The following is a 16,033-nucleotide window of genomic DNA, read 5'->3' on the forward strand; positions in this document are numbered from 1 at the left end:
TCAAAAGAAATGAGTGAAGAAGGATGGTCCATGAGGGTACAGCACACCTAGAAGAGGACCTCTACCGTGCCGCAGAAACTAAAAGGCAACTGAGGAAGGAGAGAACCACCACCAAAACGGCTCCCCAAACCCAAACCACCACCTCCAGGACAACAATCTACATATGACCCCACTGCAATAGAGACTGTGGATCGAGGATTGGCCTCAACCGCCACCTGACGACCCACAAGTGACCAGACCCACCGTTAGGAGGACAATCATACTCGTTACGAGTGATCGCCGATGAATGAATGAATGAATGAATGAATGAATGATGAAAGTATAACAGTAACAAAACCCCAGCTATAAAAGAGGAACCCTACTGTACTTAGAGAAAGATGAATAAAAGCAAAAGCCACAAGCATGACCACGTGCTAAGTGTAGTGAGTGCGGACAGTAACGGCGAGTTACCTGGCCGAGGGGCCACTCGCCACCCTGAAGTGCAGTCTGAGAGGACTGAGCTGATGTAAATGGCTCAGCGTAAGAGCGAGTGCTCTTAGATGCCACTGCAGGTTTGCTATAAATAAATAACAGCACCGTTATGAAAATATTTGAGAAAATACCAGAAATACTGCATTTCATTACACTGATTAAAATCCACATCTGTGTGTACCTGGTGTGAGGTTTACGGACGGGGATGTCGTAGCCTCTGATGATGTTCAGCAGCAGTTTGATGTCTCCATCTGAAAGGTTCTGAGCCGTCACTTTCTTCCTCTCTTTTCTCCGAGGCTTCAGAGGACGCTTGGGCTCGGCCAGCTTGAACAGGTTCAGGCCTAAAATTCTGACAATATGAATCAGAGTCATGGTGTCATTCTGATAAAGTAGCAGCCAGAAGTTTACATACAGGGACGTGAATGTCATGACTATATAGGGACTTTTAATGATTTCTTTGAACTGTTCTTTTTCAGTGGCATAATGATGGTACAACATACATATTTAATTTAAAAAAATGGAATTTGGTGCCCAGCCCTGCGATGACCTGGCGACTTGTCCAGGGTGTACCCTGCCTCTCGCCCATAGTCAGCTGGGATAGGCTCCAGCTTGCCTGCGAGCCTGTAGAACAGGATAAGCGGCTACAGGTGATGGATGGAAATTGGTGCCCAGGTTTTAATATATTGTGGGTATTCTGAAATCGACACAGGGTCAAAAATATACATACAGTACAGTGAACCTGATATTTGGTGAAATGTTCCTTAGGAAGTTTCACCTTGACCAGATGCTTTTGGGCACCATCAACAAGTTTCTGGCAGAATTGTGGTTGGATATTTGACCACTCTTCTTGGCAGAATTGGAAGAGTTCAATTCAATTTAGGGCGGCACGGTGGTGTAGTGGTTAGCGCTGTCGCCTCACAGCAAGAAGGTCCTGGGTTCGAGCCCCGGGGCCGGCGGGGGCCTTTCTGTGTGGAGTTTGCATGTTCTCCCCGTGTCTGCGTGGGTTTCCTCCGGGTGCTCCGGTTTCCCCCACAGTCCAAAGACATGCAGGTTAGGTTAACTGGTGACTCTAAATTGACCGTAGGTGTGAATGTGAGTGTGAATGGTTGTCTGTGTCTATGTGTCAGCCCTGTGATGACCTGGCGACTTGTCCAGGGTGTACCCCGCCTTTCGCCCGTAGTCAGCTGGGATAGGCTCCAGCTTGCCTGCGACCCTGTAGAAGGATAAAGCGGCTAGAGATAATGAGATGAGATGAGAATTCAATTTATATGTTTCTTGGCACAAACTCGACTTTTAAGCACAGTCCACAGATTTTCAATAGGGTTGAGATCAGGATTTGTTTTAAGCTTAATGTTAACCTGCTTTATCCATTTCACAACCAGCTTTGATGTGTATTTGAGGTCATTGTCCTGTTGGAACCCCCAATTCTGTCCAAGTTTCTGATGTTTTGAGGTTAAGCAGAATGATTCTGAGGTAATTCTCTTTTTTCATGATTCCATCCACTTTGTGCAATGCACCAGTTTCCCTGGCAGCAAAACAGCTCCAATGTATGATGCTACCACCACCATACCTAACAGTTGGTACACTGTTCCTCTGTACCTCTGGTTATTATGGCCAATCTCTGGCTCATCTGACCATAAAACATTTCTCCAGAAGGTTTTTTCTTTGTCCATGTGGTCAGCTGCAAACTTTATCTGAGTTTGAAGGTATTGATTTTAGAGCAGGGGCTTCTTTCCTGGACAGCAGCCTCTCAGTCGATGGCGATATAAAACTCACTTGACTGTAGACAGTGTTCCAGCAGCTTCCAGTTCATGGCAGGTCTGTGTCTTGGTGGCTCCTGGGTTGTTGTCTTCCTAATAACCAAACCAATTTCTTCTCAGGTGAGGATGACAGTTTGGTCTTCTTCCAGCAAAGTGGTTTGGCAATGTTTCTACACCTCCCAATAACTCGTACTTACATACAATTGTTTGCACTGATGATCTTGGAATCTGCAGTTGTTTAGAAATGGCTCCAAGAGACATTCCTGAGTTGTGTAATTCTATGATCCTCTTTCTCAGATCTGCACTGAGCTACTTGGACTTTCCCATTGAAATGTGTGTTGGTCAATCCAATCAGTGCTGTCAAACAAATCTTTATGGTAGCACAGAGAAGTTACCAGCTGTCATCAATTATGATCACTAACAGGAATTTAAGAGACCTTGGCAAGTCAAGACATTTTGGAAGTTTCAGCACCACTGAATTAATAATCTAAGTGGACGTGTGTATAATTTTGGCCCTGTAGGTATAATTTTGACCCTATTTTGATTTCAAAAAATCTGAAATATATTAAACTTGTGCACCAAATACTTGGTTTTTTTCTATGAAAGATGTATGCTGTACAATCATTCTCACACAGAAAAAGAGCAGTTCAAAGAAATCACTGAAAGCCCAATATTGCCATGATATTCACGTCCATGTATGTAAACTTCTGATGGCAACTGTAAATATATTTACAGTACCAGTCAATAGATTGGACACACCTTCTAATTCAATGTTTTTTCTTTATTCTTTACTCTAAAAACTATTTGGAATTTTTTTCACAAAACCTGATAGTTACTGTATGTTAAGTGCCTAGAGGAGTTGTGCCTTTTGACATTTTGGGATTTCTGTGATTTTTCTTTTTTCCGTATTTCCATGGCAACCAATTCAACTTAGGAAACTTTGGAGTGGGTTTCATATGGGAGCCGGGAGGATACGTTCTCTCCTGATGACTCTTGTTATTAATTAAAAGTCACTTCATGTCCTAAAGTAATGATGGATGCCGTTTCTCTTTACTTAGTTGAGCGGTTTCTTGACATAATACTGTATGGATTACTCCAGTTGTTGAATAGGGCTATTTACTGTATTGTTATTATTTACTGTTTGATCTCAAGCGCATTAAAAAGGCAAGAAATGGCACTAATTAACTTTTGATGAGACACACCTGTTAATTGAAAAGCATTCCAGGTGACAACCTCATGAAGCTGGTTAAGATAATGCCAATAGTGTGCAAAGCGTCATCAAGGGAAACGCTGGCTACGCTGAAGAATCTAAAATACGAAACATTTTTTAAACACTTTTTTTGTTTACCACGTAATTCCATATATGTCCCATGTGTTATTTCATAGTTTTGATGTCTTCAATGTTGTTCTACAATGTAAAAAATACAAAATACAGAAAAAACTATGAATGAGTAAGGGTGTACAAACTTTTGACTGGTAGTGTATGTCTATTATTAAAAGCATTATACGTATAAAACTAGATGACAACAACGCAAAGAGGAAATGAAGAATTAAATAAGAGATCAGTAAATAAATTTCTGAAATAATATGATCAAACAAACTGAAAAGTAAATTCAAGAAAATAAAATGTGCAAGTAGAGAACTGCTCTTTACATCCCAGACCAAGTTTTTTCCTAAACATTTAAAATAGCTCAGTTGAGCTAAGTAATAAAAATAAAGATGGTCAACTTGTCGGGGGAGGAACAGTGGTTACCCGATGCTTGGTACCTCCTCTTCTACTATCACATCCGACAGAACATAATGACGCTTCGCTATGAGGAAGCGATTAATGACGGATTCCTGCACCTGAAAGGAGAAGAAGAAGACAAGTAGGTGTACAAGTGAAAGCCAGTGGTATCACTTCCATAACCATTCTACAAATAGACGCACTTCCTGAGAAAAGTGAACTTCATGTACGAAGAATATTACAGCATCTGTAATAGAAACAATCCCTCAGAGAAACCTTCACCATATCAACAATTACATGTGTTTATTTTTAACAGCTTATGAGACATTTCCACCACACATACAGCTCCGTGTGTTAGCTGTACGAGGACAAGTGCACTGATTAGACCAATCACAATTAATAAATCAACACTTACTTTCTGTAAATACTTGGCCACCAGAGCTCTGTGTGCATCCATGTGCTCTTTGGTGTCGACCATCTCTCCTTCCTTCAGCCTGCGTTCATAATCCTGACATATTTAACAAAATAATATTTACAGTCAAGCTGGAAAGTCTGCACGCCCCTTTCACCTTCTCCACTTTTTATTACGTTACAGACTTATTCTACAATAGATTGAGTTCATTTTTTGTCACAGAATTCTACACAAAATAGCCCATAATGACAAAGTGAAAGCAGGTTTTTAGACATTTGTGCTAATTTATTAAAAATCAAAATGTAAAATATCATATGTACACAAGTGTGCACACCCTTTGATATGACACCCAAAAGTGAGCTGAGGTGCATTTTGTTTCCACTGATACTGCTTGAGATGTTTCTACAACTTAATTGGAGTCCGCCTGTGGTAAATTCAATTGATTGGACATGCTTAGGGATCACCAACACCTGCCTATATAAGGTCCCACAGTTGACAGTGCATGTCAGAGCAAACTCCAAGCCATGGGGTCAAAGGAATTATCTGCAGACCTCAGAAACAGAATTGTGTCAAGGCATAGATCTGGAGAAGGGTACAGAAAAATTGCTGCAGCTTTACAGGTCCCAAAGAGCACGGTGGCCACCATCATTCGTAAATGAAAGACGTTTGGAACCACCAAGAATTTTCCTAGACCTGGCTGCCTGGCCAAACTGAGTGATCTGGGAAGACGGGCCTTGGCCAGGGAGGTGAGCAGGAACCCGAGGGTCACTCTGACAGAGCTCCAGCATATCCTTGTGGAGATGGGAGAACCTTTCAGAAGATCAACCATCCAGGCAGCACTCCACAAATCAGGCCTTTATGGTAGAGTGGCCAGACGGAAACCACTCTTTAGTAAAAGGCACATGACAGCCCGCTTGGAGTTTGCCAAAAGGCACCTAGAGGACTCTCAAACCATGAGAAATTAGCTTCTCTGATCTGATGAAACCAAAATTGAACATTTTGGCCTGAATACCAAGTGTCACGTCCGGAGGAAACCAGGCACTGCTCATCACCTGGCTAATGCCATCCCTACAGTGAAGCATGGTGGTGGCAGCATCATGATGTGGGGATGTTTTCAGCAGCAGGAACGGGGCGACTAGTCCTGATTGGGAGAAAGATGAATGCAGCTAAGTACACCGAGATCCTTGAAGAAAACCTGCTCCAGAGCGCTCTGGACCTCAGACTGGGGCGACGGTTTACCTTCCAACATGACAACGACCTGAAGCACACAGCCAAGAGAACAAAGGAGTGGCTTCGGAGAAAGTCTGTGAATGTCCTTGAGTAGCCCAGCCAGAGCCCAGACCTGAATCCAACTGAACATCTGTGGAAGGAGCTGAAAATGGCTGTTGCCCGATGCTCCCCATCCAACCTGACGGAGCTTGCAAGGATATGCCAAGAGGAATGGGCAAAAATGTCCAGAAACAAGTGTACCAAGCTTGTAGCTTCTTTCCCAAGACGCCTTTAAGCTGTAATTGTTGCCAAAAGTGCATCAACCAAGTATTAGGCTAAGGGTGTGTACACATATGTAACCCTTAAATAACCTATTTTTATCAGTAAAATAAAATTGCATATTTTCTAAAAACCTGTTTTCACTTCGTAATTCTTGGCGATTGTGTGTAGATGTTTGAGGCAAAAAATGAACTCAATCTATTGTAGAATAAGTCTGTAATGTAATAAAACGTGGAGAAGGTGAAAGGGGTGTGCAGACTTTCCGGCTTGACTGTATATTTAACATCTCAGCCAAAGAATGCAGAAAATATGGTGGCTGTGAATGGCTTGTTTGTATAAGAAAAGGGTTTAATTCATCAGCATGATCTATGGAACTAGAGATTGAACCTCAAACACTTTCTCCGAGATCTCCCGTTCAGTGGAAGGCACAGATTTAAAATGGCGAAACTCTGCCACCTCCTGGCTCCTCAGCCTGAGCAAACGAAAGCGGCGTGAGCGCTCCAGCTCCTCATCAGACACGAAGTTAAACTCCTCCTGCAGCTGTTCCAGTCGGAAATAATCCGGGACCGCTATCTCCCCGCCGCTCGCCACCTGTGGATTGACAGAGATGAGGTGGTGTGTGTGCAAACTGGCCTCTTTCACATGCCATCACAATCGCTTGTTAATAATTATTCCCCCCCGCCATGTTTCAATATTTTCTAGTGTTACAACCTGTCGTTAAAACGGACGTAATTGGGATTTTCACCGTACGATTTACACAATATGTCTAATGCTTCATGGTGTAAAAGATTTATCATTATGTTACGAAGATAAATTCAACAAAACATTTGTTGCTTGTATATGTATTCACCCTCTGGCCCAGAACTACCATTGCTTGTAAACACAGCTCTTCTGAGTTATGTCTCTATCAGCTTTACACATCTGGATTCTGATATTTTTCATCCTGACTCAATTGCTCAAAATCTGTCAGGTTAAATATCATTTCTTGATGGACAGTTTTCAAGTCTTGCTACAGATTCTCAATCTTCTCCCTGGCATGTGATTTTGAGCTCTCGTTAATGAATCACAGAAGCTCCTCTGTCAAAATATATGAAAAATCAATCTAAGTTGCATAAAATAATCAATCTTGGGCTTGAAGATTAATGTGTTTGGTGTACAAATCTAGCATTATCCACTTTAATCAGCTAATGTGGAGCTGATTATGGTGTGAGCTCACGCACTGAGAGCAGCTGCATTATGGAGGAGTTGTTGGGGTCGTTGGGGTCAAGGCGAGATTCGGCTGCCCATTTCCCCAGTTTCTTCATGTCGTTTAGTCCAGACGCCCCGATGCACGCTATAGCATCCATCTGCCTCAGACCACTACAGAGTGAGTGAGTTAGCGCGCGCGCGTGCGAGAGAGAGAAAGAGAGAGAGCATAAAAAGTATTAATATTGGCTCGTAATTCTAATCTGAGGAGTCAGAATGTGGATAAATATTAGCACAAGCGTCACTGTTCTGTTATGGTTGCTATGGTGATGTAGATGACTTCTTGAACACCCGATCATCTGTCAGTGTTCACCTAGTTTTTCTCTATTTCTACTTCAACAAGATTTGGGCATAGCTCTACGATTGTGCTATAGAGTGTGTGACGTAGAAGTTGCTGTTTGTGTGCATGGTGTTGTCTTTTAGTCTCTCACCTGTGTATACCTGCACCGGGCTGCCCAGAGGGCGGAGCCAGGGGCAGGTCATCTTCTCCTACAGCCCATGACACACAGCAGGACAGCTTCCCTGAGGTCAGCAGCGTCTGCTTGTTACTGCCATCAGCCATGAACGAAAATGGCACGTCTGAAACAACACACACCCAACACACAGCATTTTTAAGTCATGTGTATAAATGTCCATTGACTAAACTTCGCTAAAAGGCCTTCAGTCTTTGAATGCGGTCATACCACTGCCAACGCCCTCATGGTTAAACGCGACCCTCTGGTTGCTGCTGAACTCCATCTCTTCAGACGAGGCACTTCCTGTTAAGATGGAAGTTTCCGGAATCGGTGCACACACCTCGGCTAACAGATTGGTGGATGATCCGGCGCTCTCATATATCTGACATGCAGAGTACGTAAAGTCAAACCTCTCTCTCTCTTTCTCTCTTTCACACACACCCACCCACACACAAATACACACTACCTGCAGTTTGATGCTTTCGGGCCAGTTCACGATCTTCAGGTTGAACATCTGGCCGAAGTGAACTCGGAAGTCCATACCGAGTGAGCGACTGTCTGTTCTGGAAACTTCTTTGCCGTTGTACAGCACTTTGATGAAGAGAGAGCGCTTTGCTACATCCTCCCTCCGTGCAAATTCACCTCTGGGAACAGGACAAGACACAACACATGGCACACAGCTGGAGAAAGAGCGGTAACTCAGTACCACTGTTTACAATCCATATAAACAGGGAATGAATAGTACGACTTAAATTCTGTTTCAAGTACAACCGCTGTACTGTGTTTACGGGTTAACTCTATAAGCCTCCATGTTGGCTTCGCATCTCTTTCTGGGAAAACAGAGATGTTGAACAACCCATCATCATCATCATCATCATCATCATCATCACCATGTAAAATGCATTTTGGAGCTACAGTATTTGTTTACTTGTCTGCTCTAATGTTTCATATAAAGATTAGTATAAAGATCATCGATATTTGTTGGTTAAGATATATTGAAACATTTTTTGACAGTTTCCTAATAGACGGTAATTCTCACATGCTCCTCCTATCCTATCCTATCCTATCCTATCCTATCCTATCCTATCCTATCCTATCCTATCCTATCCTATCATACAGCAACTTACATTCTGGTATTTTAACTCCATTCATCCATTATCTGTATCTGCTTATCCTGTTCTACAGGGTCGCGGGCAAGCTGGAGCCTATCCCAGCTGACTATGGGCGAGAGGCGGGGTACACCCTGGACAAGTCACCAGGTCATCGCAGGGCTGACACATAGAGACAGAGAACCATTCACACTCACATTCACACCTACGGTCACCAATTAGCCTAATGGACTGTGGGGGAAACCGGAGCACCCGGAGGAAACCCATGCAGACATGGGGAGAACATGCAAACTCCACACAGTAAAGGCCCTCGTCGGCCGCTGGGCTTCTGAACCCAGAACCTTCTTGCTGTGAGGCGACGTTGCTAACCACTATACCACCCTGGTATTTTAACTCTTCCTTCTGTAATTCCACAAGCTGAAGTTGACAAGCTAAGGTTCCTCTTTCTCAGTTTTGGTTCCTTTCAATTGTTCTTATAAGCTTTTCTTATGAATAATGTTTTCAGTCGGCTCTAGGTTTCTATAAAACTACTTTGTGAGAAAAGCACTATATAGTGTAAAAATCTGTAAAACTGAAACTTGTGTAGACGTTTTTCTTTTATTAAAGTTGGTTGCATAATTGTCAATTGGAATGCCCTGTTCAGAAGTTCACCCACACAGCACAGAACAGGGGGAGCACTTTGTTCCCATACTTAAGTTATATTAAAGGAGATGTATATTTCATACAAAGTGTGATTGAAAATGAATACTTTTACTTACTTACTTACTCTCAATTACATTTTTAAATAAAATACATTTTCATTTATATCTTCTCAGGGCTCAATACAAATCTCAAAGATCATAATTGTCTGTAGCCCAGCTATCAGTCCCAATCGATTACATTTCCATGTATTTTATCTGTATTTATTCATGATATCATGGGTGTGCGATCTGTCTGTTTACCGTGGACACTGCTCATTAGGTGTGACCGGAAAGGAGACGGTAAGTTCTGGAACCAAAACCGATTCTCCAGGTTTCCTGCGGATCTTGGCAGCTTTCTCTCGGACCTGCTGCTCCAAACTTGCTGTGTCCGGTTTCTCTGGAGGTTCTGGTTTCACTCGTGTCTCTCCCGGCTCTTCCTCACTGTGCTCATCCTCTTCTTCCTCTTCCTCACCTGGAGACTGCTGTCTTCTCCTCTTCTGCTTCTTCTTTGCAGCTTTCTAAAATGAATCATTCAAACTGTTTTACTTAAAAATGAATAAATGTCACTGCTAGGTTAACTATAACCATACTCTCTCTCTTTTTAATGTTGCGCAATTAACAATAATACTGTCATAATGGTACCTGCTTCCTCCTCCAGGACCTCCATTCCTCCAGATGTCTTCGGTACTCAACCATCTTCCTCTCATAATCCTCTGTTGCTTCTGTCTGTAGCTCAGCCACCTCAGCTAAGATCTCTGCCTCGTGTTCTCGTTCATCCTGTTCTCGCTCCACCTCCTCTCTGAGGGGATAAAAGAATGTGGGAAAACTGTCCAATAAAGCTTTTATATACTATTTAATGGCATGACACTGCAGCTCTTGTTGCTTTGCTCATATCTGCTGAAGAACAGTGATGGTTGCCAGAAAGCAGAGACATTATTTTTACAGACTCTTGGTTGAGACCAATATCCAAGACTGAGAGAAGACCAAGGCATAAAAGCCAATAATTCCAAGTCCAAACACCAACATCTTAACCCAATACTTTTCAACAAATATCAATGACCAGTGTCTTAGCACTTGGTATCTGTTGGACAATGCTATATGAATCTTTAGTGTTTGTTAGAAAGTGCTGCATTAATGTGCAAAAGTTCGATTAAGAGTGTTAAATTTGATGTGGAGTACTGGATTAACATTGGTGAAGTACTGATTTTTTTTATCGGACAGTGCTGAATCAATGTAATAGATTGCAAAAAATACTAACATGTTAATCCAACACTCCAACAAACACCAATAATTAAACGAAACACTCAAACAGATTCATCATTAGTGTTTGTTGGAGAATACTGATTCAGTGTTTGAAAGAGTATTGGATTAAGGTGTCAGTGGTTTGCTGAAAAGTACTGGATCAGTGTGTTGGTGCTTGTTGGAGCGTTGGTGTAGGATGGAGAGTCTTGGATTAGTGTTTTTAGTATTTAGTTGGTGTTTGTTGGAAAGTGCTGGATTAATCATTGGTGTTTGTTGGAGAGTGTTGGATTAAAGTGTTAGTGTTTGATGATAAGCTTTACACTACCGTTCAAAAGTTTGGGGTCACTTTGAAATGTCCTTATTTTTGAAAGAAAAGCACTGTTCTTTTCAATGAAGATCACTTTAAACTAATCAGAAATCCACTCTATACATTGCTAATGTGGTAAATGACTATTCTAGCTGCAAATGTCTGGTTTTTGGTGCAATATCTCCATAGGTGTATAGAGGCCCATTTCCAGCAACTATCACTCCAGTGTTCTAATGGTACAATGTGTTTGCTCATTGCCTCAGAAGGCTAATGGATGATTAGAAAACCCTTGTACAATCATGTTAGCACAGCTGAAAACAGTTGAGCTCTTTAGAGAAGCTATAAAACTGACCTTCCTTTGAGCAGATTGAGGTTCTGGAGCATCACATTTGTGGGGTCGATTAAATGCTCAAAATGGCCAGAAAAATGTCTTGACTATATTTTCTATTCATTTTACAACTTATGGTGGGAAATAAAAGTGTGACTTTTCATGGAAAACACAAAATTGTCTGGGTGACCCCAAACTTTTGAACGGTAGTGTAGATTTAGTGGAGACTACAGGATTATTTACCGCAAATTGGCCTAGTGGTTAGCGTGTCCGTCTCTCGACCAGGAGATTGCGGGTTCTACTTGCAATCGGGTCACACCAAAGACCATCATAAAAAAGGTATCTACTGCTATGTGGCAAGACACGCTGCAATACAGATGCGAGTGAGGAAGTCAAACTCTTGCGGTTACCAGAGAACTAGCCCCCCACTGTAACCCGAGCTATATAATAGGTGAGAGGCCGAGGGCTACGGAAACAGAGATCGGCGCCATACCCATGTGCCTCAAGTAGTTAGGTAGTACTAGGACAGGAGACTGCCTGGGAAGACCAGATTCTGGTGCGAGAGGGACTTTGACAGGAGTGTTTGTTGGAGAGTAATGGATTAATCATTGATTAATGAGTGATCAAAATCCAGTGCTGGTTGATTTGAGTTATTAATTTTTTTTGTTAGTATTTGTTAAAAATGATGACCTGGCGACTTGTCCAGGGTGTACCCCGCCTTTCGCCCGTAGTCAGCTGGGATAGGCTCCAGCTTGCCTGCGACCCTGTAGAACAGGATAAAGCGGCTAGAGATAATGAGATGAGATTTGTTAAAAATTGCTGGATTAATTAAGTAGTAATGAGTTGAGTTTTACTGTCATATTTAGGATCGTTTTGTTAGTTTGTTGGAAGGTGTTGGTGGATCACTTGTTTTTTCATTGGATATTCTTGAATGAAAGCTTTGTTGTTTGTTGAAGCATGCTGAACTGTTTCACTGGTGTTTATTTAAATAATATTGGATGTTGTTGAGTGGTATATCAGATATATTCCATTCAGCTAGCGTGATACTGAACGAGTCAAAGATGAGTTCAATATCGTGCTAGCTGAATGGAATATATCTGAAATACCATGAAAAAAAGCCAGCCAATATTATTATTATTATTCTCATCTCATTATCTGTAGCCGCTTTATCCTGTTCTACAGGGTCACAGGCAAGCTGGAGCCTATCCCAGCTGACTACGGGCGAAAGGCGGGGTACACCCTGGACAAGTCGCCAGGTCATCACAGGGCTGACACATAGACACAGACAACCATTCACACTCACATTCACACCTACGGTCAATTTAGAGTCACCAGTTAACCTAACCTGCATGTCTTTGGACTGTGGGGGAAACCGGAGCACCCAGAGGAAACCCACGCGGACATGGGGAGAACATGCAAACTCCGCACAGAAAGGCCCTCGCCGGCCCCGGGGCTCGAACCCAGGACCTTCTTGCTGTGAGGCGACAGCGCTAACCACTACACCACCGTGCCGCCTATTATTATTATTATATATACACATTCCTTTCGGGTGTTCAGTGCAAATTTCTCTTGCAAAATTCTCTCAAAACCTTCTGTACTTCATGAAGCAAACCTGGCAGCCATGTTTGTTTACAAATTGTCACGGTTGCTCGCCTAGCGTGGAAGTTTGACGTCTCCGATGTGTGACGTCATGTTGTCGTGAGAACCATGCAACATCGTCAACCATATTCAATGCTCACTGTCCATTGGGTAGAGTGACATAATGCACATAGGATACGCGATATGCGAACAATATTGCATGCTATCAAACCAAATGAATGAAACCCACTAGAAGGGAATAGAACACATGTTTTTATGTCATTGAAAAAGTGTCGTGTATGTATAACAATAAGTAGTGTTGAGTCTGTTTTTTATGCTCATTGGTCAGTGCTGAGTGTGACTGCTAAAAACTGGTTAGATTACTTTTATTGAAGAGTGTTGGACTCATTTATTTATTTTTGTTGAATAGATTTGATTTGGGTGGCACGATGGTGTAGTGGTTAGCACTGTTGCCTCACAGCAAGAAGGTCCTGGGTTCGAGGCCGGCGAGGGCCTTTCTGTGCGGAGTTTGCATGTTCTCCCCGTGTCCGCGTGGGTTTCCTCCGGGTGCTCCGGCTTCCCCCACAGTCCAAAGACATGTAGGTTAGGTTAACTGGCGACTCTAAATTGAGCGTAGGTGTGAATGTGAGTGTGAATGGTTGTCTGTGTCTATGTGTCAGCCCTGTGATGACCTGGCGACTTGTCCAGGGTGTACCCCGCCTTTCGCCCGTAGTCAGCTGGGATAGGCTCCAGCTTGCCTGCGACCCTGTAGGACAGGATAAGCGGCTACAGATAATGGATGGATGTAGATTTGATTTAGTTTGTCCATGTTTACTTAGGTACACTGGATCAATTCTGGTGTTCATTATGATGATGATGAAGAGTGTGTTTGCTGTTAACTGAAGAGCCACGTTGTGTATGATGATTAGATCGATGTTTCTTTTGGAATGCTGGTTGTTTGTAGCTGTACGCACTTCCTGATATAGAGTTTGTAGGGCGTGTTGGTGAAGCCCTGGAATTCCCGCAGGGCTTTAAGCTCTTTCCACACTTTGACGATGCTCTTCAGCAGAGTTCGGTCTCTCTCTTGCTCTAAGTCTCGGAGCTGACGAGTGTGCCTGACGAAACATGGGCGAACCAGACTTTCAGTGCAGATATACAAAATATCGTATTCATGCCATATACACACTGTACTGAAGATATCAGAGACTCAAAATTGCTTACCTTATTTCCTTTTTGTACTCCACAATTCTCTGCTGACTCACCAGACTAAGGCCCTCTCCGTCATGAAGCTCCAGCATATTGTGAATCGCTTTTCTCAACCCATTCAACTGAAGTCACAAGCACAGAAAAGTAGGTTCGGTATTATTTCGTAAAGGTCTTAGATTGGAAGCTATTACGATGGTGACTGAGCAGGACTGAAGCTGCTTAACTTTACCTTATCTGTCAGGAGACAGGTGAAGTTTTTTTGCCGTCTGCTGAGGTGCTGGTCGTACAGCTGTGCCAGCCGAGCCCCCAGCACATGCTCTCTGCTGAACAGGGGATGGTGGGAGAATATGAGCCCGGATACATCAATGTCCAGCTGGTAGTCTCCGGCTGGGTCCCCAACTCCCACGATGTAGCGGTTGACATGCTTAGATTTCAGCGCCTGCACAAAGAACACGCCGGCTATGCTTTGACGCAACAATTTGTGCCACTTCTAATGAATTAACTAGCCTTCAACAATCCAAATAAACTCCATAATATGTTGAATTTCAAAGTTCTGCCTGTTCAAAATACTAGCTTGTGTTTTCAATTAAGTCCTTATTGAAAAGACAGTGTGAAAAATTTGTTTGCAAAACACTGACTTTAGAAGCTAGAAATTATTATTCTAATCATCTGTTACTTATTCTGATTTGGATGTGCACATGAAGGTTTTTTTTTTTAATTCCAACTGAGAATATCTAAACATCACAGTCCTTTATTTACTCCACACTAGGGATTACACAGACGAGGCTATAAAGGAGGCTAAATGTCGGCCCTATTTTGTTAGGCTAAAAATATTTCAGATTAGATGAAGCCAATTCTGCAGTCAATTGTTCATTATGGAAAAGTATGCTGTGAAAAGTATGTTTTATTTATTTTTTATTTTGTTTGCTTTCATGCATCCATAGTCTCAGGAATGTTGCTCATCGGGCTCTACTGACACATGAACTTCCACGCTGCGCACTTACAGTTAAATTTCAGCGAGGCTGAGTTTGTCACAAGGTCATCTACATGAGTGAAATGCCATGTCAAAAAATAATGTAATATATGATACACAGGGCGGCACGGTGAAGAAAACATAATGAATGGGTGGTGTAGTGGTTACCACTGTCGCCTCACAGCAAGAAGGTTCTGGGTTCGAACCCAGTGGTCGAAGAGGGACTTTCTGTGTGGAGTTTGCATGTTCTCCCCGTAACTGGTGACTCTAAATTGACCGTAGGTGTGAATGTGAGTGTGAATGGTTGTCTGTGTCTATGTGTCAGCCCTGTGATGATCTGGCGACTTGTCCAGGGTGTACCCCGCCTTTCACCCGTAGTCAGCTGGGATAGGCTCCAGCTTGCCTGCGACTCTGTAGAACAGGATAAAGCGGCTACAGATAATGAGATGATACACAGATTTTTTTGTTTTTTGGCACATTTGTTTCACATTAATTTTCGTTGTTAACAGCATAGTCGAAAGAAGTACTGAAGCCGGAATGTAATTTCCAGCCTGTGTATGGTACTTAACTGAAGTGAGGCTTAATTATTTCTTTGATGCTGTTTATCTGGGTTTAATTGCACGAATAAAATAGTGATATCCTGGGGGGGAGTGATGTCTGAATCAATTATTTGAAACTATGGAAAAGCCCACCAACTGACTGCTTAACTAAATCACGAGTCAACTAGTAAAAATGAATTGTGCAAACTAAGAAGAACTTTAAAGTGCATATCACGGGTAAATTCAGGAGCAAGATCAATGTAATTCTCCTATTTTATATTAAACTTTGGTCAAATATCTGTCACATTTTGCATTCTCTGCAATATTTTTTACCTTGTACAATACCAGAAAAATTCAGTTGAAATCAAGCCATTTGAGGCGAATTGGTCCGCCTCTGAAAAAACTTGGCGTTTGGATTTCCTGGGAAACACTGAATTTCGTGACGTTGCGTGCGGGACGCCTCCCTCTGAATCCTACGTCAGCGCTGGTTTGTTTATGAGAAAACGACCTGGTG

The 16,033-nt window shown here is 42.5% G+C and overlaps 1 protein-coding gene across 2 annotated transcripts in view; it reads right to left on the reverse strand.

Moving 5' to 3' along the window:
* cc2d2a (coiled-coil and C2 domain containing 2A) overlaps positions 1-16,033 on the reverse strand; it is an 84,427-nt gene that overhangs the window by 25,264 nt on the left and 43,130 nt on the right. For both annotated transcript variants that reach the window (XM_060937663.1, XM_060937662.1), the window contains exons 14-27: positions 14,237-14,446; positions 14,023-14,129; positions 13,776-13,916; positions 9,989-10,145; positions 9,608-9,864; positions 8,024-8,201; positions 7,786-7,939; positions 7,534-7,681; positions 7,078-7,216; positions 6,245-6,448; positions 4,373-4,465; positions 3,985-4,076; positions 653-820; positions 451-556 (exon numbers count right to left, since the gene is read on the reverse strand). In XM_060937663.1, the coding sequence (XP_060793646.1) occupies positions 451-556; positions 653-820; positions 3,985-4,076; positions 4,373-4,465; positions 6,245-6,448; positions 7,078-7,216; positions 7,534-7,681; positions 7,786-7,939; positions 8,024-8,201; positions 9,608-9,864; positions 9,989-10,145; positions 13,776-13,916; positions 14,023-14,129; positions 14,237-14,446 (2,154 nt within the window). The remainder of the gene's footprint in view (positions 1-450; positions 557-652; positions 821-3,984; positions 4,077-4,372; positions 4,466-6,244; positions 6,449-7,077; positions 7,217-7,533; positions 7,682-7,785; positions 7,940-8,023; positions 8,202-9,607; positions 9,865-9,988; positions 10,146-13,775; positions 13,917-14,022; positions 14,130-14,236; positions 14,447-16,033) is intronic.

This window comes from Neoarius graeffei, chromosome 13 (assembly GCF_027579695.1).
Source record: "Neoarius graeffei isolate fNeoGra1 chromosome 13, fNeoGra1.pri, whole genome shotgun sequence".
Lineage (NCBI taxonomy): Eukaryota > Metazoa > Chordata > Actinopteri > Siluriformes > Ariidae > Neoarius > Neoarius graeffei.